This window comes from Vanessa tameamea, chromosome 18, assembly GCF_037043105.1.
Source record: "Vanessa tameamea isolate UH-Manoa-2023 chromosome 18, ilVanTame1 primary haplotype, whole genome shotgun sequence".
NCBI classification, from domain to species: domain Eukaryota; kingdom Metazoa; phylum Arthropoda; class Insecta; order Lepidoptera; family Nymphalidae; genus Vanessa; species Vanessa tameamea.
This window is the reverse complement of record NC_087326.1, coordinates 6,473,438-6,497,912: the sequence shown is the minus strand read 5'-3', so window position 1 is coordinate 6,497,912 and position 24,475 is coordinate 6,473,438. Positions and strand designations below refer to the sequence as shown.

Below are 24,475 nucleotides of genomic sequence, written 5' to 3'. Positions count from 1 at the left end.
TACAGATATGGTACAAGCAATTCATTGCCCGGGTCTCTGTGTACAAATCACTTGGAAACGCTTGGATTTATTAATAACTCGAAAATCGACAGCTTTTATCTCACATCCATATCAGATATCATAAATTCCAGGGAATTATAAAACATTTATAGATTATTATCAAAAGATTTGTCCTTACAATCAACAGACAAACTAAAAAAAAATCCACAATATATAACATAGGTATATTATACGGAAAAAGTTAAAAATACTCATAAACATATACATGAAGTGTAAATATTATTCATAAATTCATAAGACACGTTATTGGCGTATCATAATATGTCTCATTAAGGGCCCCGAATAGCATTCTTGTTCTTGTAACCTAATTAAATTATAATTTATTTTAATCAAAAGAAAATATTTGTATTTCAAAGTATTTGATTTTATCGCCCGTGCCGTATGTGTGAATTTCAACGCTTCAATCGGAAGTCATGTTTTGGTTAAAAGCGACCCGCAGATCAGAGCGGAGATACCTTCGAGGCGTCAAAGGAGCAATTTGTTCAAAATGTCCAAATATTCAGCGGTTACATTTGTACACGTTGATACGAAGGAATGATACGTCCGTTTAATTAGGGTTCAGTATTTTATCCATAAAACGTTTCTCAAATTTCTTCAAAACTTAAAATAAATGTTCTATATATTTTTTTAAATTCAAGATTTCTATTAAATTTAAAAATATGCGCACTTAAATAACAGCTTAAACGATTATGTTGATCGTCTCCCTGTTATTTAAGTAAATACAACTTAAGAACGAAAGATTAAATAATATTAATAAATAAAGAAACGTAAATATAAATGATATGTAATTATATGCCTAAGACATAAAAATCTGGTACGTGTATTCACTAACTCGCATAGAACTAATATTAATAAATTAATAATAACTATTTATTGGTTCGTTGGAACCCTCTTCATTTTGGACCTATGCGTTTGTTTTTACACCGATGCATATAGGCATGGTTGAAATTAATCACGTGACAGTTGATTTAGAACCGTGAAATGTTTTAAATATAAATAGCACATGAATATTTTCAACCTTTCTTGAATATTTATTTAAAATATATCAAACTACTCGGTCCTTATTTATTTTTCGTTGCATTTTCTTAGTGTTTACAATTTTAATTGTAATTTTCGAATATGTTTTGTTTTACTGTGCATTTTCAGTGTTGCCATATTAATTATATATATCCAATAATAAATAAATAATAATGATACTGTAGGATATTTGTACGTAATGCATGTGACTCGTATGTAAAAATAAATGAATTTTGTGCAGTGGCGAGGATCATCAACCCTCCACTCTCGCCTCGAAGGTCGTCTGGTTGCAGCACACGTACTATGTTCAGCACAGAAGCCCGCACATTTAGCAGCATCTTGCGCTGCCTTCCGTGTTGCGGGGGTAACTCACAACACTTTATTAGGTAAGAATACTAATAATACTCTATGTCTAATATCAAAGATATTGCTTATAACAAATATTTCATTTTTTTTGACATTTCACTAGGTTAGAAAATGCAAAAATATACTATTTATAATGTTACCAGTTTGTACAGATATCTGTTTTAATATTGTGTGTCCAAAATCCGGATACAGTTTGATAATAATTATTATATATTAATAATTTAGAACAGTGATAAAATATTTTTATGTTATTTATTAGGATCGATTTGAAATCCTCATTTTTACCAATATATGTATCACGTGTATTATTTATCATATCTAGTAGACCAAAAATTTACCATATTAAATATTTTAGATGTTAGGTCAATACCATTTCACGCTGGTGAAACAGTGACAACGGAACCAGCAGCTCAAAGTCATGGCCTAAGTGTACTAGAATCCTTAGCGATTGGAGTGTGCGTCCTCATGTTGGTTTTCGTGTATGCAGCGGGAATTATATTCTACATCCACTACAAACAGAAGCAGAGGCGAAAGAAAGACCCGGAGATGAATCTTTCTCGCACTAATTCAACTGATAACGCTTCGACTATCGATTCACGACTTGAAATGGGTAGCATGGTACGATATTGTCTTTTATGTGACGCTATTTTTACAAGCTTATATCAAACTTCACCAATTGGTCTATGTGTCTATGATATATTTATATGAAGGGTAGGTGAGATTGGATTTGAATTTTAACATCACTTCCACTTAAACAATTCAGCTGCATTATTTGCACTTTCAATGACTGTAAATTTATAGAACAGTTAATGCATTGAAAACAAATGAAATTATAATTAACATTTCTTCAAAATGACACAGCGTTTATATGATAAATCTAATTTTTATTTACAAAAATTTTACCGAATGACCTTGCAACAATTCTATTTACCGTCTTTGTACACATAAATATACTATTGCATTCCATGACTCACCTCGCCATCTTTAAATATTTAGAATTGACCAAAGCCAAGAGCTGAGAGTCTTGATGATGTATTGTTAAAACAAGTTACGGCTTTTGTTGTTTTTGTATGATTAAGAAGTTTACTGATATTTTGTATTTTTTTAAATTATCCATCTAGTTATCTTTATTACGATTATTGTTTATTGTTGTAGAGAATGAAATCAAATCCGCTGATGAATTTAGATACTATGAGGAATGATTACACGAACGATGCCGGTTTATCTGATGTTAGTGAACGAACTGAAGATACATTCGATTCAGCAATAAATAAGTCAAAGGTAAGAAATTTAAGATCATAAGAAGCATATTTCTTTTTCTATAAATAACAGTCTTAATTTTTATTTTTTTCAAATTTACAGGATCGAAATTCAAATGTTGTATCTGCTATTGTGCACTCTAGGCGAAAAAAACCATCAAGACCTACAATTCGGGCTACATCGACCCCAGAACGTCTCACAGAAAGACTTCAAAGACGTTCAGCTTCACCAGAAATGGAAAAGGCACCTCACTCCGATTTGTCTATACTCCACTGCAGCATAGATAACAATATTGCTGAGGATATTCCTTCTCCCGAAGAAGGCGAACCCGTTCTGAGAAGAAAATTATATTTTAATCCTGTATTTTTTGAGACAGATCTTTTGAAGGTAACTATTATTGTAATACATTTAAGGATGTTAGTCAACATTGTTTCTTAAATCATATTTTCTGTGTTATAGGATCCACCACCAGCAGCCATTGAATTTTTAATAAAATTAAGAGAAGTTATGTCAGTTGCCAAAGAGAAAATGACATCCAAACGTTTTTTTCCGATTTTATCTGATATACCAGAAGAGGAACTCTATCATACAATTGACCTTGGATGGGACATTCCGTGTGCAAGGCGTGGGCGAAGATATAGTGCTATAAGTCTTAAACGAGAGAACAGCCGACGAGTATTACATTGTGGTGGTTGTCCGGGATGTGAAAATGGTGGAAAACAAAAAGTGATTGGTTTGATTAGATCCAACTCATGTAATACTTGTGTAAGTGAAGATTACAAACAAAAAATAGTTCAAAAGTGGTTAGACGAAGTACCCTCACCCCCTTCGACTACTACAAGACCAGTAAAATCTGTTGCTAAAGTAAGCGGTACGCCGAGAGTGGTTGAACCAAAAGAAAATGAAGTTTTAGCAAATCCTGTAGAACCAGTGACCAATCTTGATTCTGAAACAGTCAAAATAACGGAATCAGTTGTAAAAGAATACTTGAAAGATAAATATTTGGTTAATTCAAATGAATTTAAAGAAATTCATGTAGCCAGTAAAAATATTATAGAAAATGACAGTAAACGTAGTGCACAAGCAGTTGTTATTATTACTTCAGAAAAGAAAAGTCCCTCTAATCACGCTACTCGACGTGTGAGAAAGAATTTACCACCTCCACCTCCGCCTCCAACTCATGTCATAGAATTACTTGACAACAAAGATATCGTTCCAGTATCTCCTGAAGTCAAGAGAAAAATGGAAGCTGTTATTCGTGAATTAAACAAATGCCATAGAGTAGAACCCATAGGTAGTCCTGTTATTGATGCTACTCAATTACAAGTGGCAGCTCCAAAATTAGTCATACCAGTGGTAGCTGCTGACTCGCATCGCTTTAGAGGTGATAATATTATTTTTGATAACAAAATCTTAGAACAAGAGAATGTCGAGTTAGATAGCTTAGAAAGAAAATTGCCTAAAAAGAGAAGATTTTCATTAGATTATGGTCCTGAAATTAATCAAAAAAAATTATCAGGCATACAAAAAGCTCAAATATCTCGTGATAGATTAACACGAAGTTGGCGTGATTTTAAAAATACTTCAAATACCACTAATGTTGCTCCTCAAACAATAAGTTATGAATCGAATAATAAAATATCTTGCAATAATAATGATGTTTTCATCAAATCTATTGAACCCATATATAATAATATCGAAAATCTTGGCCCGTTAACAATTGAGGTAAGAGGTTCTCCAGTAGAAAATAGAAAGAATGACAATGATGACTTTGATCCTGATACTCTTGATAGGAAACCAAAAAAATCAACCGACACAAATGAAAATAAAAAAAGTGTCGAAAAAATTTTATTAAAATCCGGGGGTAGTTTCAAGCATAAATTACCAGTCCCAGAAACCGAAAAAAGTAAAAGTTCACCAGAAGCGGCGTTTACTAGAAAGATAGGCAGTCTTAGACAAATTTACGAAGCTAAGAACAAAAGTAAAATGAATGATAATCCGTTTTACGAAAGACGAGGAAGCTTACCTTATGGTACTCAAGAGTTAGATGCTTACATTAGAAATTTAGAACCCAAGAATACAGAAAACCAAATAGAACCGAAACCACCTATACCACCTAAAAATAAACGCGGCTCAGAAACACAATCCAAAGTCACTACACCTAGACACAGCCCACCGAGTGACAGGTATCGATCCTCCGAAGAGAGAGATCGGTTTCCACCATATTCGAGAACTGATAACATAAACTCGAGGCGTTCTGGTCGGAGATCAGCTCGTACGAGACCTAGACGAGTCGATTTAAAGAAATTATGCCGTACAGAAGATTCTGGATACTTAAGTACGGATTCGAATGAATCAAAACGTAGAGCGAGATATTTAATGCAATTGAAACCTAAACTAATAAATATTGAAACGACTTCAAAGCTACTAAATAAATCGAATATCTTACACATAGACACAGATACCGACGAATTGGAATCTCTGTGTGACGGTCGAAGCGAATCTGGCGGAGAGAGTGTTGAGACTGATTCTGTATTCTTCGGTAATTTCGACGATTCAAAACAAATATTAAAAGAGTTGGGTTTCGAAGATTTCGGATCAAGAAATAAGATTAATCAGATAGATTCTGGTTTTGTGGGCGAGACGAATATAATGCTGAGTGGCGATAGTGATTCGGAACATCGAAGTGTTATTTCTATAGTCGCTGGATGTGATGGAAGAGTGTCATCTGCGTCTGTTACGAATCTAGATGATCCGCAATTTGTACAATCCGTAGAATGTTCGTAATTGTTATCTAACCAAATCATTTCCATTATTGGAATAATTAAATATTATCTGTAATATTATTATTCGCTTACATTATAAGTAAGAGCTTTTTTATGAGATAGATTATTAAAATTATGTTAAAATAAATGTATTCTTAGTTAGTGCCACCGAATTTTACCTCATGGTATTGAATTAAGTAGATTCGTTTGATGTAAATATTTTCTAATAATAAAGAGTAATAATAATTATAGTAACGATCGGTAAAACAGATTTTTTTTTCGATAAGTTATGTGACCAAATTAATAAACTTCTATTCGCTTCATTATATATTTTTTCATTTGTCTATCAGTTTGTTTTGTCATTGTAAAGACTAAGCTAATTTTCGCCCGGCTTCTATAATTAATAAAATTTCTATTAATTAGCTTGATTTGTAAATATTTATATTCTCTGTAGATTCTTTAGTTGTAAAATAAGTTATACTTATAATTTTCTATGTAAATATTACGGTTACTGTTAAAAATGCCATTTGATTTGTAAATATGATCGGCCGGTTGTGCAATTAATATAAATTAAAGTTTGTATATAATTTGTTAGTAGTGAGGGAATGATAATTTTTTAGTTTTTGTTCGGATTTTTATGGATTGGAACGGTGAATTGTTGGATTATTAATAATTAAATAGGATTAATGTAAAAATGTATGTATGTATATTTTATAACTTGTTAAATATAATATTTTATAAGATGTATTTTTTATTGATTAAACCCTTTTTAACAAAGGAAATATATTCATGAAGTTTAGGTGACGTTTAGTAGCGCGTTGATGGTTTCAGTTATATTGACTTTATACTTCATATTATGTTTATTTTATTGTTGTTCATTTTGAGTGTATCGGTGTATTTTATTAGCGTGTTTTCAATAAATATATAAATAAATAGACAATTTAAAGGAGTGTACACTATGTATTCCTACCAAATATTCTAATCGTTTCTGCGACTGTTGTAATAGTGATATTACCAACAAACTGTGCTTCACTTTGTGTTCTAAACAAACCGCCACTTTATGGACCACTGACGGCACAGACTATATCGTCTGACCTCTCACTCGCGCATAGGTAATAAATATCAGGCACCGTCAGAAACACACCTTTCGCTGTTAAACGAACATCTCCGATAAGCGTGTACGTATCGACTATAACAGTTTTGTGTTACAGCAAACTAGATAAGCACCCTAATGTGTAATTCTAAGACATAATCAATTAGCAAATTAGTAACACTTAGATGCCTTCTGTATAAATAAATATATAATCCAGTAGAATCCATCTGATCCAGACTCCGGTTATTCGACCGTCAAAAAACATCGATTTAGAGCGTGACAATATGATAGACAACACAATGTGAGCGAATATATTTAATATAGGAATTTTTAATAAAAATAACTTAACAGAAATTTGATTTTTTTTTTGCTGTCTTTACTAGTCGTCTCACGCACACTAAGGCATCTTGTAAGCACGAGCGTCACTCTTACTAATGCAACCCGAGTTATCGCGGAGGTGCGCGCCTTCGTGAGTGAATAGAATTCGCTATCTCGGTCATATAAAGATTAGTATTGATATACATCTAAACACATACACACATACAATCACTCACACACGCACAAAATAACAGTGTAACTGCACTATCACACCCAACACCCACACCCACACTCACAACATGGTCTGTGTCGCCTAATTTGTATTCATTACTTTTTATTATTTAGTTTTTGTTATTTTTAATTCATTGTTTTGTTATTACTTTTACATGTTATCTATCAAAACGCTGTGTTGCTACTTCTATTAACTAATATTAAGTTTGCATAATTCAATGGGAAACAGTAATTGGCTCTATTCTCTGTATACCGTATTATATGTTTATATTTTTTTATAATATGCTGTTGTATTCCTTAAATAAATAAATATATAAATATTTAGAGTAAAACTATACTGTTATAAGATAAAACTGATAAGGTAATTTCAAGGTTTTTGTGATTCAATCCAAATAATATTAAATACTAGATGAAAATCCGGCTTCGTTTAGGTAAAATAAATAAAACTAAACAAATACGCTTATTATATCAATAACTTTAATTTATTATGGATAAGTTTCCATTGAGTTTAGCATATCTCTGCATGAAATTATTAATTGTAATATACTTACTGAACGCACCGGTTAACTTCAAACATGGCCGTCCGTTGAACTTCATGTCATTGCATTTTTAGGATTTAATATCGAAATATGACGCTTATACGATTTTTGTGGATATATTTCGATGGGATCTGTCCATTGACCTGCACGAAATTATTAATATAGATATAATATTACGTTTCAAATAAGTCCTTTAACTATGAACTATGAACTTCTATCAACTGCTCCCAACTGCATAATATGTAATGTTTTGTTTTCGATTTTTGTTGGTAATACTAAAATCAATGTATTTGAATATTATAAAGAGAACAGAAAAACATACTGAACTGTTTTGTCTGAGATATATCTAGATAATATTATAATATAATTAAACCCTGAACAGATTATAAATAAGTTCCGATTTCTTTAAACCAAATTTTTAATCAATTGAAAATAAAAATACATTTAAAATTATACCTTCGCTATAAGTAGTTATTTTTTTATATTAAATGGGTGTATGAAATATTACGAATGACTTGCTAATAATAAAAAAAAGAAAAATTATATGTGGCCCATGAGGGGATCGAACCCGCGACCTTCGCGTTATTAGCACGACGCTCTAACCAACTGAGCTAATGGGCCGTTGACGGTAGCTGTGAAACTATACATCTGTCTGTACTTAAGCTCTACAATTGTAGAGTTATCTGAAATCATAAACAAATGTCGCAGCTAGATAGTGTCACATTCAAAAAGTTTAAAATATGTTTAAAAAATAAACGATAATAACAAATAATAAGCTGAACGGTACAATAAATAATCTTCTCAATAAATAATAATGAATGTGTGTATGTTTAATCTTTATGCGTTTCTAAACTATTTATCCAATTGTAATGAAAGTTTGATGAGGATCACTTCATGGATCCAAATCAAAAATATATAATATACAATATATTTAAATAAATTTATAGATTTATCCTTCGATAATATTTATTTGTGTACACTATTTAGGTACATAACAGCCAGTCTTACACAATATTGTATCGTGATTTATTTTTTTGAGTTTTTTCCTGTGGCTACACTAGCTAAATGTCATAAAAACTTCTCTCAATAAATGAAAATTATTTTTTTTATAAAAAAATAATTGTAATTAGTTTTGATTATATATTTATATCAAGTTATTGATGTACTATATAAAAAATATAATAATATACTGAGTGTCGTGCGTTAATGTGCAGTGTTTCCTTGTGTTGTGTTCGTCAGCTGACATTACGCAGGTAACGAACTCAATTTTAAAAAGTTTTCTTGTTCAACTTCTTGTTATCGCTCTTACTCACTATAGAAACCCTATTTAACAATTTATAAGTCAAATATTACAGTAACCGTCGCCGTCTATATTATTTTATCAAACAACTTTTATTTTTATTAAACATGATGACTCGTAGCACAAAGGCGCGTCAGGCGGAGGAACAACTCCAGCTGACGCTCCAGTAACTAAACTCTAGGACACAGTGTGATCTACTGCAATTTTTTGCTGACATACCAGTTTCTACAACTAAGTTACTTATTTCTTCTCCAGCAGTTGCCGAATCATTGATGAAAGAAAATGTACGAGAATACAAATCAAAATTTAATTTTACCCCTGTAAACACCAATGACATAATTTGTACATTTAAGTCATTAGACATTAAGAAAACTGCTGATCTATGGGGTATTTCTGTACAGGTGATTAATTCAATTATTGATGTGATTGCACCTTATCTTGCAATAATATTCAATGATTGTGTTCAACGTGGTGTATTTTCTGACCTGATGAAACATAGTAAAGTCATTCCAATATTTAAATCTGGTAGCTCTTCAGATCCTAACAACTATAGGCCAATCTCAATACTACCAACCCTCAGGAAAATATTTGAAAAAAAAATTCTAAATCAATTATTAGCATATTTCAATAGATACAATCTGCTTCATAGAAAACAATTTGGATTTACGAGGGGTCGCTCGACTACCGACGCAGGTATTATATATAACTTATAATTAGCGGGTATTATAGTATAACTTATAAGAAATATCTATGAAATCTAGGAGAAGTCGCAAGATGCCATAGGGATTTTCTGCGACTTATCCAAAGCCTTTGATTGTGTTCAATAAGAAACTCTGGTCAGGAAACTATATCACTATGTAATTAGAGAATGTGCACTCGACCTTCTGACTTCTTATCTTAACAATATAATTCAGAGGGTTGACGTTAAAGGCGTAAGGTCTCCTGGTCTCAGTTGGTATGGGGGTCCCACAAGGATCAATTCTTGGACCTTTTCTATATACATATATACATAAATGACTTGCCCTTTCTTGTTGGGAACAAACATGATACAGTATTGTTTGCTGATGATACCTTTTTGGTTTTTAAAATTAATAGTAAACAGGTACAGTATGACGATGTAAACAATGCTATGTCTGATATAGTACACTAATTTAGCGTAAATAATCTTGGGCTGAATAATAAAAAAACTAAAATTGTAAAATTTAGCACACCAAACGTGCAAAATGTAAAACCCGATGTACTTATCAATGGGGAATCGATGGATCCAGTTGAAACAACTGAATTTCTTGGACTTACTCTTGATGCCAAGTTACAGTGGCTCCCCCATATAAACGGATTGGCGGGTAGACTGAGGTCTGCGGCATTTGCGTTTAAAAAAATTAGATATACCGATGTTAATACGGCTCGCCTAGTTTATTTCAGTTACTTTCACAGTATAATTTCCTACGGTATTATGCTTTGGGGTAACGCAGCCGCTATCCATACTATATTTGTGCTGCAGAAGAGGGCTATTCGCGCAATCTATAACCTAGGAGCTTAATGATTTCTTATTAAGGTATAAATTTAAAGAAATTAAGATATTGACTGTTGCTTCTCAATATGTATTCTGTAATGTTTTGTATGTACGGAAAAATATTAATGTTTTTATGAGAAAATGTGATTCTCATAACATTGGTACAAGGAACAAACACAATCTTGTTACTCCTGTTACTCGACTGCATAGAGTCAGTAACTCTTTTGTGGGGCAATGTATACGCTTCTACAACAGGATCCCAGAAAGCGTTCAAAATGCTTCTGTTGCCAAATGTAAAAAAATTGTTAAAGAACGCTTGTGTGTGAAAGGTTACTATACAATTAGTGAGTTTATGTTTGATAGCACACCTTGGGAAAGAAACGATCGCCTCCTGGCTGTTTCTATTCATACACAATTATGTATCTACTTAATTTGATAAAAAAAAGACCCGCTGAGTTTCTTACGCTGGTTCTTCTCAGGTCAGGGTGTTCCATTTTCCGAACAGGTGGTAGTGTTTAATTTGACCATCATTAATTAAGTGTGATGCTTCTATGTTGAATAAAGGAATTTTGAGTTTGAGTTTGGTACTGTATTATGTACTGTTTATTCGTGTGTTAGGTTTTGTTATAATACCCGTGCGACGCCGCGATGCGTAGCTAGCATATAATAAAAATATCGTGTGGTCAGCTATTACAATCACGTTCAATGCATCTCAATAGTTACAATCATCAGCGATTGTAATTCATTCTTTCATATTTGAAGTTACTTTTGCAATCGTGTTCTTAGAATTCCTACGACTTTGACCTTTGCCTCTTTACAATTAAAGGTTTTTATAAGTTTGCTCCGTTATGACATTGATATTCGTTTGTATGATATCTAAGATTTGGATAACAGTTCAAAACAAGTATCTATGAATAAAATGTTATTTATATTATAATATAAAACTTTTTCTGTAAAATTATTTCATATTTGTATACTTTATTTTTTGAAGATTACTAGATGAGAGTACCTGATTGAATTCGAAAAACAAATAAAACGATATATTTACAAATCTGTCATAATAATAATAATAAAGATTTCATATGTGCAAACCGCAAAAATGTAAGTAACTATTTACAATAAATATAGAAAAAAATTGTCAATTAATTCTGATGTATAAAACTGAGCATTTATTTTTTCTAATTAGGTATTGAAGAAGTAGTTTTGCTTATAATTTTTTATTTTTTATTTTATATTTTTTCTACACTGCTGAAATAACAACTGATTTAACATAACGGGAGGCCAACATTCATAACCTTATATATAAAAATATATCCTCTATAATGTCTTAAATTATATTCATAATTTATATTTATGTCTGATGATGATGATGATGATGAATGACTTGATGATGAAATTAATCCTCTGAAAGGATTGTCACAAAAGATAATGACCAAGTCTATGTGTCTTATGTGTCTATATATAAAATTAATATAATATAAAAATATACATATATAAAAAATAATAAGTATGTGAACTCTTCCCTAAATTATCTAAAAGAAAAATAATAACTATTGTGTTTCTTGCTGGTTCGTCTCGGTAGAATCTACATTCCGAATCAGTGGACGACCAGTGGACGACAGAGCTTTAGGTTTAATTCAACAGTGTAACATGACGATTCAATAATACTTGAATAAAGAATATTTTGATATGAATTGATTTATTAATAATTAACGTAACAATCCATAGAGCTTCAATTTCAAAAAATTAAATCAAATATGGATCTGAATATAAATCTTATGAGAAATTTAAACACACATAGTTGCCACGAACATGTCATAAAATGCAACGTAAGTAGAGACCATCATTGTATGGATATAGACGTAATTTCCTCAATATACTACATAAAATTGCGGGAACTAATCACTGAGCAGAGTTTTTCAATTACAAAATAAAGTTATGCATACATGAATCGCTATCATTTGTATTGTATGTGATATATTTTTAATCTGTACCTTCAAATACATAAAATTAAAGTATCTATCTATGAAATATATCTATATATAAATATCACAAGGGACATAACATCTTAATTCCCATGGTTGGTTGCGCAATGGCGATTTAAGGAATCGTTAAAATTAATACGGAACCGATGTCTATAGGTAGTGATGACCATGAGTTGGCTAATTTTCCCGTCCGTCTATCAATGTTATAAAATATATATAAATTACAACATTTTATGTTACTGTATACTTTTAAGTTACCAAAAACAAAACGACCATTTTTATTTATTTTTCCGTCTGTTTCTCTTGAAATCTTCAAAACGCTCTAAACTACAAATGTAAATAAAATTTTGAATTCTTATAGAGAGTAAGTACCGCTTAGTCTTTATGAGATTAAAATCGGTTGATTTTTCCGAAATAATCGGAATAATATAAATAGCGTTTGTTTTGCTTCTTTTAGTAGTGTAAGGTTTTAAGATTTTGTTTTTATTATTACATATTTAACGCGGGAAGAGACGGGAGAAACTATTTCTTAGTTAATTTTTTTTCTCATTGTCTTATCAATTTAGTTGTGTAGTGGCTTACAGTTTGACAGCCATGAGTAAACGATATGTTATTAATTTAACGTAACACAAACATAGTGATATAACTATTATAAAGACGCATGAGAATGTAATGTAGACAACAATGTCTTGAAACGAATTCTTATTTACAGGAAAATATAATCTATTTCAAAGTACAATAAGGTCGAAATAGTTTAAATCATTCTAATCAACGTTTGTAGCACGTAGCACGAGTGTAATACTGTTTTACACTGTTTCGCAAAATTTCTCAGTTAAATATATTATACAAATGTCACAGTCGGCACGTCGTATTCCCCTTATAGAGTTACAAGTAACACCTAAGTGACTTTCTATGAAATTGTAAACTCTTGCGTCATTTCGAGGAAATTTGTGAAACTAAGAACATTCAGTGACTATTTTTAAACGAGAAGATATCGTCTCGTGGCTAGCGTCGGGCTTCTATAGAGGTAGAGTCTTCAAGACAGTGCGAACCCGTTGGATTGATTTCTAAATACTATCTTTAATAATCTTATTTACATATGAAAAATAAAACCGAAGTCCCTGGACATTGAGGTTCCCTCCGCGCAACATCATGATCTCAAAAAGATCTTAAAGAATTCTATTTCAATTATATTAATTTGTAGTTTGACGCACCTTATCTACGCGTAGATGGAACTGGTCACCGAAATCAAATTTTACCTCCAAACAGTGATACTATCTATTATTTGATTCTGGCTTAAAGGACGAGTGACCCAATATAATTATAAGAAAAAGAAACGTACCATGGCCGAATCCGGGGTTTGCACCGCATTGACAATCTTATAATTAATTAGTACCGACTATTAATAGAATTAAATTTATTGATTACAAATTGTAATATTATTTAATATAGGTACTTTTTATCAATACATTCGAAATGATTTGTTAATTTTGGAAAACTTTTTCATCGGTAGCGTGGCCGAGCGGTCTAAGGCGCTGGTTTAAGGCACCAGTCTCTTCGGAGGCGTGGGTTCGAATCCCACCGCTGCCATTAATTTTTATTTTAAATAACTTAACTTAAAATGAAATAAAAAACTAGAAATAATTTTGATACTATAAGTTAATTTAAGTTTGCTTAATTTTTGTAAATTCATTCGTTAGCATCTTTAATAAACTTATAACAATGAGTTTCTTTAGTAAAATTATTAATAATCTTATCTATCTTAATCTTTAATAATATTGATAAATTTAAAGCTTACGTTAATAAAAGACAAAGAATAATACGCTATATGCGATTTAATGAATAATATAAAAATATAAGATTTTAGTTCAAATTTGTAATTACAATAAAATTGCTACTACTAATTTTTTTACCAGTTGTAGAATTCCCATTCGGAACCAATGGTATCTTGTCAGCCAACCATTTAAAATTGCATTAACTATTTTTAAATTAGATTTAAACTGCCAGTATCGTACTTATTAAAATTACAATTTATTAAGCAGCTCTTATTAATTTTCATCGTGAAAAATAAATCACTTTCACACTAAAATTATAAATTAATCAAAGTTAACTTTACCGAAATTATTCTATTCGCCTTTATAAAGAAGCTCACATAATACACTAACTACATAATGAATACTGTACCAAATTTAATCCGATTCCGATCCAACGGTCAGTTTAATTGATCTGTTGGACATCAATCATTATAAATATGTAGGTAAAATTAAGGTTCCTTTAATACGAGCGAATTTAGATGAACCATTATGATTTTGTATTTCATCTATGAAACCATAGATAATTTATAGTTTAAAAATGTTTATTAAAATGTTTTTTTTTCTTCGTTATATATATTTAAGTTATAACAGACAATCTGTAAATTTAGACAACGGGTCATATGAGTACTGACAGTACGTAACTGTTACTCTATGTCAGCATGTTATTTCTATTTTTAAACAACAAAACAAACAGAGCGAAGACAAGCGCTCACAGAAAGATTTCAATATAAAAAATATGTACGGAACTCTAGTAGCGCGTGCTGTAAACTTTTTAATTGCAAGTCATTGATATTGAACATCCCCGTGCGATACCATGCGAGGATAGCGGACAGGTGCGGCGGAGTAGAGCCATTTACCCGACACGCGCGGCACTGACGAGTCTACTCGAACGACACTCGAACAATACACGATAAAGAACCTCGCGTGATTTCGAAACTGAACACGATAAAGAACCTCCAGTAGTAACGCATAGAGCCGAAAATAGTATTCTATTTTTAAACCGCAACAGATGAGAAATAAATGTTTGAAAATGTGTTGTGGACTGAACTTTTTGGTGAATAGGTTACAAATATAGACAAATTAACATAATGCAGCGTTACAGTATGTAAAGAAGTGTAGCCGTTATTTTCAGGTGAGTTTTATCTTCACAGTAGTTTATTATCTGTTATTTTTTAATTACAAAATATGAAAGATAAATAAATACGATGATAATATATTGAGAGTATATCCAAAATAAAAACTTTATCATTTTGATTACTAAGTTAAACTGCAAATAAAAAAATAATAATGATTAAAATTGCATTAACATAACGTTATGAAACATAAAGAAATAAGAGAAAATGTAAAAGCAACTCATATTTTATTGATAGGTAATATTCTGGTATAGTTTTTGCTCCCACTTCATGTTATCTATATGAACAGCAAATTTACAACTTAATAAATTATAACAAAAGATTGAAAGACTTTCTTAGATCTCTAAGATCTAAAAACGTGTTTTGTACTTTATGAATTTCAATAAGATCATATGGCATCGTATTCATTGTTTAGCTTAAAACTGATTTATTTCTCATACATACAATACAATAATAAACCATAGACTAATCGGTAGTCACTAGTTCTAGCAATAAATAATCAAAATGTCTGAATTAATTCGCTATCTATTCTGTGCGACTCATTTCGAATATGGAATTATAAAAATATTTTCTTAATAGTTATATTTAATAATATACAGATGTAATTTAGCGTGTAGCGATGAAAGTCAAACAAAACTGATTTATTTTTATAGATAAAGTTATAAATTAATAAATTACTTTCTTCTTTTATTTTTTAATATAACTGTAAATATATATAAATGAATTGGTAATCAAATATTCTATTCGTATGTATAAAAAAGAGTTAAAAGAGTCAGGTAAAATATAAAACCTCTATATTTATTACAAACAAAATTGCGAATTTATAATATTAAAAATTTGTTAATTAATAATTTAAGAGTAATAATTATAACAGTTATTTATATTGGTGACTGAAAATATTGTGTTTATGTTTTGTTATTTTTAATGCTAGATAATTTTAAGGTTGAACGCGCTAAGAATAGTAGTCCAAATAAAATTAATATTTTTGCGTTATATAGCTTGTTCAGCGAGAAGATAAGGCTGTATAACTTTGAGCTGTGACCCTAAAAAGCGAGTCAATAACCATAAACATTAACCTATATGGTAAACTTTATGAAACATATAATCCAAATTTAACGTGAGTGAAACCGTAGAGCAGTTTGTATAACATTAAGCATACAAATATAAACACTTTGACATACAAATTTCTGCTCATCTAAAAATAAAATATATAAAACCTCTTTATTTATAATAAATAAAGAGTTTTTTTTCTTTACACACACAAAGGCGTTTTGTACACAACACGTGTGATTGCTTCCGAAGACATTGTTCCGGTCGATTCTCACGATGTCGGTAAAAAGAGATCTCGATAATGAGAAGATATAATTGCCGTCTTCAACAATACACATTGTAATTGTGTTATAGTACTCACGTGTTATATTGATTAGATGAGAATATTTGCAGCAATAATTCATTAAATTAATTTACTTAACATCAGTTTCAGTAACACATTAATTGACATCTAGTTAGTTAATAAAACCGTTATCACAGAATATTCTGTCAAAGAGCAATATTTATTATTGTTGTGTTCCGTTTTGAAAAGTGAGTGAGCCAGTGTAATTATAAACAAAGGGACTGACGTAAAGGCTTATTTCCTTAGGTTAACTACACTTACCTTCAGGTGGTCCGTTAACTAGTCCACCTATTTATTTAAAATAAAAAAAGTAACAAGTATATTAATAACATTTATTAAAAAAAGTTATTGTATAGACAAGTTATAGTAATTAAAACTACATATTTGTAATTTAGTTGCCGCGAGAGCAATGAAGGTTTTGATGTAGGTATTTTATTAATAATTAATTATTATTGTAAAAATATGTAATGATGATTTCATTTCCTTTATTACTGGTATATTACTTTGTAATAACAGAGTAATAATTATATATTATCAGAGAGAGTGTATTGGTTAGAAGATATAAGGCAGATCCCGAGGACTTGGGTTGGAACCCCGAGTCGAGTCATTGGATTTTTTTTAAATATAATAATGTCAGTCGGTCGGGTAAATATGCCACCTGATGGTAAGTGGTCACCACCGCCCACAGACAAAGGCGCTGTAAGAAATATTAATTATTCCACACATCCCAAATGCGCCACCAACCTTGGGATCTAAGAAAGTATGACCATTGTGCTTTAGTTATAATGGCTCACTCATCCTTCAAACCGGAACACAACAGAATTGACTACTGCTGTTTAGCGGTAAAATATCTAGTGAGTGGTTGATATCTCTGAGGTCGGTTGATACGATGATGATCATTGATGATGAACGATGATGATGAGAATTTAAATAAATAAAACAATAAAATAAAAAATTCTAATTATAGCATAAAGTAATTGAATTTCGAATATTTTTTATCTGTATTATAAGTTTTTTCCCTCAAGTTCAGCCAGGACGAATCGCTTGTATTATTCAACAGCAAAATTGAATAGGAAATGTCGTAACTATTTATTACGACGTAGAGAATAGCCGATTCTTAGTCTTAACTTATTTTGTGTCAACACTTTTCCCTTTGTTTCAATATTTTATTGTCTTGTAATGTTGAATGAAGCTACCGAAGGTTTTAACAGATCTATATATTTCACGTTTAGCATTCAAAGAGGTTCGTTTTCTATATTTCATTAATACGTATGTTTGATGAGTAACTATAATTATTTAAAAAAAAAATGTCGAGAAATATCGGTAAATTCTGAAGAGCGATAATTATATTGAGAAAACGAAAACACAAATTATTCTGTAAGATCAAACTAGAGACTTGACGTATAGCTCTAACTTTAATCCAATTCAAAAGAAGGAGGTCATCAATTTGGTTGCATTTTTTCAACCGAATTGGTAAATAAAAAATATATATATATATATTTATACAGCTTATTACGGTATACACAGTAAAGGTTGGAGCCTTCTTTTAAGTGCAGCAGGACACCTATGCCAGAAGACACCGCTCTTCCATATCAATATTTTACAACAGCATATATTATAAGCGTGTCTGTTTGTGTGTGTGTATGTGTGTGTGTGTGTCATGCACCTACATAAATTATATATACATGTATATATTATTAAGTGTGTAAATTATAATATGCGTTTTAATAGTGCTTCTACCTCATCATAACTGAGGGTTAGTAAATATTTTTTTAAGATGTCTTTGCAAGCATGAAGCAAGGTAAATACGTTTTTTAGTTTTGTTTCTAAGGAAATTTAAGGAAAGAAATTGTAATACGTTATTTTTCTGTTAAATATATTATGTGACAGTAAGTGATTAGATTATTTATATTACTTGATTTTGATGCAAATATTTAAAAAATAAAATTTTTATCTGATCTAATATTAGATCGATTTCTTAATTTGGTTATTTATTTTTATTTTATTTGTTTATTTATTGAAAAAGTTACACCATCAACTTATCTCTAAGCACTAAAAATTAATATCTGATGTAGATTCAATGTTGTTTACACCTTTAATGACGTATCATTTTGTATGTTACCCAACAGATATTAATTTTAAGTGCTTAGTGATATGTTGATGGTGTAACTTTTCCAATAAATAAAATAAATAAAAAAAAAAAAATAAATAAATAGATAACATTCAAAGCGATACGTCTTTAAAGCTGTAAACATTATCAAAGTAACAAAAAAACGATCGCTTTTTGTACACATTTATTAAATAACTTTAAAACGAAATTATTCGTATCAATGTAGGAGCTTTTTTAATTTTTTATTATATAAAATAAAAAATCACAAAAACAACATTGCCTTCAATTTACATATATTTACATTTTTAATATTTTAGTTCATATTTTTATATGATGTTATATAAGAGGACTTTTTATAGGATGTCTTATTGTTACATACAAAATGTGGCAATTACAAGACGCATAACGCCGACGGTATATGGCAAATATTGAAATTGGTTCGAATCGAAACATGATAATTGAAATAATGTATAATGTTGTTTCATTTAGTCGAATTAGAAATATAAACATTATCGGTCTAAATTATATACAAATAAAAATGAAAAATAGTTACTGCACAAATCGTGACCACGTGGAATGGTAACAAAAATGCTAGCATATTTTTTCCATTGAATTGGAATTGCGATCCACTGAGCAAAAAAATAATAATAATAATAAAAGGGTAGCACGACCCTTGAATAATTAAATAAATATATTTGGTTTTTTATTATTAATATTAATAATTATTAAAATTAGTTTACCAAATATTGTGTATATTTTCTTAAACTCAACATCAATGCAAACTAAAACATTTAAGATTATCCATAAAGCTTAAATGCACTTATCAAAGTTCAACCTCCGAGTTATAAGGCGACATTAGCGCGGCTTAACTAAATAGTCTTGGTTAAGTTAACACCGACTTCAAAAAGGCCTGATTTTAGAAGCTCAGAAGTTTATGGTTTCAATGCAAATGCAGAAAAATTTTCGTAAGCTGTTATTTTTTTGTATTGTTTATTTTTTTACCAAGACGTGAAAATCTTGATTCAGACAAGATTCTTGATTGTGTTATGATTGATTTTATGATTAGAAGCTCGACCAACTGAGTATTCACGTGAGCTACTAAACTACATACTGCCAATGGACTTTATGAGAGTCGATGCTATTGCTTATTAATTCGAAGTCAAAAACAAAATATACTTTAGTCAATTAACTTCCACCCGCTCGGAATGTAAAATTGACCGAAAAGAATCAATAAATATATGAATTACTGTTAAATAAATTATTAGATTTTTTGCGATTCACAGTTTTTATAAAATTTTTATAAAATATGTTTTTTTTTTTAATATGTAGCGACATAATTAAAAAGGTCATTCACATTTAAACATTATAACTTTAAATAACTAGACAAGGACGATTTATATGCATTTTAGAATTCCTGATTTGTTGTGTTTAACATTCATGTTTATTATAATGGCAATATCAGCTATAAATTATTTAATTTCTATGCAACACATATTATAAAATTTATTCAAACATTTATTTTCCGTTTTTAAGAATAAGAATTTGTATTTTAATATTTTTAATATATTACAAATTTTATTCTCACATAAATTTTGATGTAATATTTTACGGAGTACACTTTAATCCTAAAGATTTTTTTTTAATAAACCCTTCGAGTAATGTATTACGATTTGTTTTAAGTTTTAAAAATGAAGGAGAAAATGTAAATTGAGGAATATTTTTTAAATACAAAATGTGGTTTTTGGTAATTGCATTACGTAATTATAATAGTATATATTAAAACTAGAATGATCTGAATAAATAACAATGATTTTAAGAGTTTACTTGGTATGCTATAGAATAGGAGATATAGGTCAATAAATTAAAATTAAACATGCTCAATTTTTTAAGATAAAATGTGTAGATTAATTTGTTTAGGTATATAATAGAAATATCGTTACAATATGTCTTTTGACAATTCTATCCCAAAATGGATTAAACAGACGATGTAAGTTATTATGAGTTTTTTTTCACCGTTAAACCTAGTAAAAACTTACAAATTATTACGGACATAATTTTAAATAGAAAGAAGTGCTTGCCGTGAAATTGAACATTTGTGATGCAGTCCGATAGTCGCCACACTAAACTGTCACGGCTTCATAATAAAAGTCTCAGAATATTATACATATATATACTAAGACCATTTTTATTATATACCTATGTATGTTATTTCACATTTGACACGATTGCAGTTTTTCAACGATTTTAATCACATACCGAATTCCACGTGGGCGAAGCTACGGTTTTAACTAGTATTATTATATCAAATAAATTAAGGATAATATCTTAAATTATGCATTTCTTTTCTAATTTACATTTTATATTAAATTTTATATCCCTATATTTTATCTTTTAATATATGCTAAGATTAAAAAATATAAATATAAAATATTTATTTTATAATAAAATATTTTTGTGTACAGTCGTAACTGGTAAATCATATAAAACCGTATTAAATTGAAAGCATGTGAAATTTGCTAATGAATAATGACCTCTTAACTCTGCGTAAAAATTAATCATTAACCTTATATATTTATGCCACAAGTTGTTGGCTAATCTTGATTTCACGCAATAATTACATGATTTTATTTGTGCCGCTTAGCCCTTTGAATCCACTTATGTTTATATGGATGAATCATTTGATATCGCCATTTAATTTGTCCACCTCAATCGCTTTTCCATATTTTTGATCCAAACAATGATACATAAGTTACAAGAAATTATTCAAGAACTAGAGAAAAAATTAAGAAAAAAATTGATGATATATTTAAGCTTAATTATAAGGATAGTAGTCAGATATTGTTATGAAATTATTTAATTCTTTATAACGTTAAATCTGCTTTGAAAGAAGCCATCTTTAAAGTAATGAACACATTTTTTTAAGATCAAAATAACGTATAAGAACACGATTACAGGGGGCAGTTTTATTTAATCGTATTACGCATTAACTAACCAAGCGTTTTGGCTAATTGACAGTCAACGAAAACACTCATTATTTGATATAATCGGTTCCGCCTTCAAGCAGGCGGTACCAAAGCGACCAATGTGGCCAGTTTAACGGTAACGGTGTCACAATCCCCTCTATTTCAATCCGCATTACCTACCATAAGCTGTAGGGAAATATCTATAAGTACATTTTGTTTTTGTAACATTGAATACCGTTGTTAAATTAATCTACCGATACATGTGTTTCGTTCTAACTCAGAGGAATGTATATGTGTAAAATGTAATCAAAACGCTCAAAATTTTTATACAATATTAATTGTAACGTTATATGATATTATAATTTCAATAGAATTTTACATTTTGTCCGTTACTGAATAAACAGTGTTAAAGGAATCGTTGCAAAATACAATCTTGTAAAAACGTGCGTTACGTTATTGACTCAATAATAAATAACAGTAAAAAAGTTAACTTTAACTAACTAACTAGAATCATCAAGTATAAAAACAAAGAAGTCAGTGAATCAGGTAATTAAATACGCTTAAACGTCGGCGGAACTATTTAAATTATCATAAAAATTAAAACGTATGATGCGCACGCGCCGTTATTTTTGGTAAGATCATAGATCCCGTTTACAATAACTTGTTATGAGTCATAATATTAAGTTACGTTAAAAAGTAAGTAACGTTACACGCACAATTTTAAAATAACGAAATAAATCTTTGGTGTCACCCTTATACATTATTCATAACGAATTAGAAACTAAATATTGAAAATCAAACATTTTAAATATTATAAATACAAGTGTATGAATACGGCTAGATTGAGTATAACAAAACAGTCCAGAATAGTACGAAACTATAATTATACTGAACGAAGTAGGTGAGTTTCATGTAGTCTACAATGAAATCAACAAATTACATTCTCAAACAGTTGCAAGGATATTTCTTTAAATATAAACTTTGTAGAGCCAATCAAAAAATATTAAGCTTTAAGTATTAACGTTCAGATATTGTGTGAACGAGATCCTCTGGTCAATTTTATAACGGTAACGACGTAAAGAATAACGGAGGCATTTCATACAACACGCAACGATGTATGTAGATCATGCGATCGGTCGGATGTCGTATACCGTTTACAATTACTGTTAATCACTTATAGTACAGATAATATAAGTTCATATTCAAATTTTAGTATATTATTTACGGGTTTAGCTATAAATGTAGTTCAGGAGATGATTAGAACGCTGTGTTTTCTTTTATCAACTGTCAAATCAATGACGAGGGAACGAGATAAATTATTAGAGTTATTATTTGGGGAGAGACTCAAAAATCATCGCAAAACACGAACGTGAAATGGCACAATATGATATATTGTCTGTAATCATTATAAAATCTATAGGATACACATATCAAGTATATACTCTGTGCTTGCCCGTCTGGGTAGGTACCACCCACTCATCAGATATTCTACCACCAAACAGCAGTACCTAGTATTGTTGTGTTCCGGTTTGAAGGGTGAGTGGCGATGTCAGGATTGGGAAATAATTCTTATAGCGCCATTGTCTATGGGCGGTGGTGACCGCTTACCATCAGGTCCATGGTCCAGACCCATATGCTCGTCCGCCTAACTATATAAAAAATCGGCGTACCGGAACGCGAAATCCTTCAGAACCACACTGCTGCGTCCAAAACTGCAATACGGAATTAGTTGGATGCGATTTTTTTATTATGTTATTTTAGCAGCTGCTGATAAGATGCTATAATTTATATGTATATAAAACTGTTTATGTTTTTATTTTGTGAAAACACAAGTTGTTACCTGTATGTATTTTTTTTTAATATCACTAATAATAAATATGAATAAATATTTTAAAGAGTTAAAATAACTTTCTCTTAAGCATTTCGATTTGTCGTAAATTTTGATTGATTTGAATTGAATCTCGAAACGAAAGTTTCAGGATTATTTCGATTAAAATAACCTCGATAATCTCTGGCATTGTCTTGGTAGAAGTGATTTAGAGTTGTACCTAAGTAGCATTCTTTTATTATATACATGTTCATATTTCTTTAAGTTATTATTTATCGTTTAAGTCTTTATAATCTTTATGTTCAATATACAAAATATACTATAATCTACGTCACATAGAGACTATGGGACGACAGACCACTACAGTAGACAATGCTACTTTTTTTTTATTAATAGATTCTGATCAAAAATTTGTAGCGCTTAGAACCATTTGGATACAATTTTAACCTGACCTTGCACTAGATGTGTTTCTGAGATTGAGGGAAATCAGACTACAATTGTGTATCATAATATATCTTGTATAGAAGGCTAGGCTAAAGACAGGTCACCGTGACCGTCACTGTTCATATTTCTTTAAGAAATCATGCTCGACACCTAGCACTTCTGGATATAAACATTTTCAAGATATAAAATATCATCTAGGTTCCGTTAAATAAATTAAATGATTTTTAAAAGATACCCGCGCAGATAAATCTATGCACTAAATTATTCAAAATTTCGTTTACGGTTTCAATATTAATAGCAACGATAAATCTTATAAAAATCATGCGCATAGCATATACGTCAT

The 24,475-nt window shown here is 30.2% G+C and overlaps 3 protein-coding genes and 2 non-coding genes across 5 annotated transcripts in view; 4 read left to right on the top strand and 1 right to left on the bottom strand.

Moving 5' to 3' along the window:
* The window catches only part of LOC113396658 (uncharacterized), a 70,886-nt gene extending 65,086 nt beyond the window's left edge, over window positions 1-5,800 (top strand). Inside the window, exons 6-10 of the mRNA XM_026634693.2 lie at window positions 1,319-1,463; window positions 1,799-2,061; window positions 2,599-2,724; window positions 2,806-3,090; window positions 3,163-5,800. Coding sequence (XP_026490478.2) covers window positions 1,319-1,463; window positions 1,799-2,061; window positions 2,599-2,724; window positions 2,806-3,090; window positions 3,163-5,490 — 3,147 coding nt within the window. The 3' untranslated portion in view covers window positions 5,491-5,800. The remainder of the gene's footprint in view (window positions 1-1,318; window positions 1,464-1,798; window positions 2,062-2,598; window positions 2,725-2,805; window positions 3,091-3,162) is intronic.
* The window catches only part of Prosalpha3 (Proteasome alpha3 subunit), a 248,723-nt gene that overhangs the window by 34,713 nt on the left and 189,535 nt on the right, over window positions 1-24,475 (top strand). The window lies entirely within an intron of this gene.
* Trnai-aau (transfer RNA isoleucine (anticodon AAU)) lies at window positions 8,197-8,270 on the bottom strand. The gene has a single exon. It is a non-coding gene; the product is annotated as a tRNA-Ile (tRNA).
* Window positions 13,956-14,037, top strand: Trnal-aag (transfer RNA leucine (anticodon AAG)). Its single transcript has one exon. It is a non-coding gene; the product is annotated as a tRNA-Leu (tRNA).
* The window catches only part of Sha (shavenoid), a 65,156-nt gene continuing 55,747 nt past the window's right edge, over window positions 15,067-24,475 (top strand). Inside the window, exon 1 of the mRNA XM_064217749.1 lies at window positions 15,067-15,393. The gene's annotated coding sequence lies outside the window, so the exon portion shown is untranslated. The remainder of the gene's footprint in view (window positions 15,394-24,475) is intronic.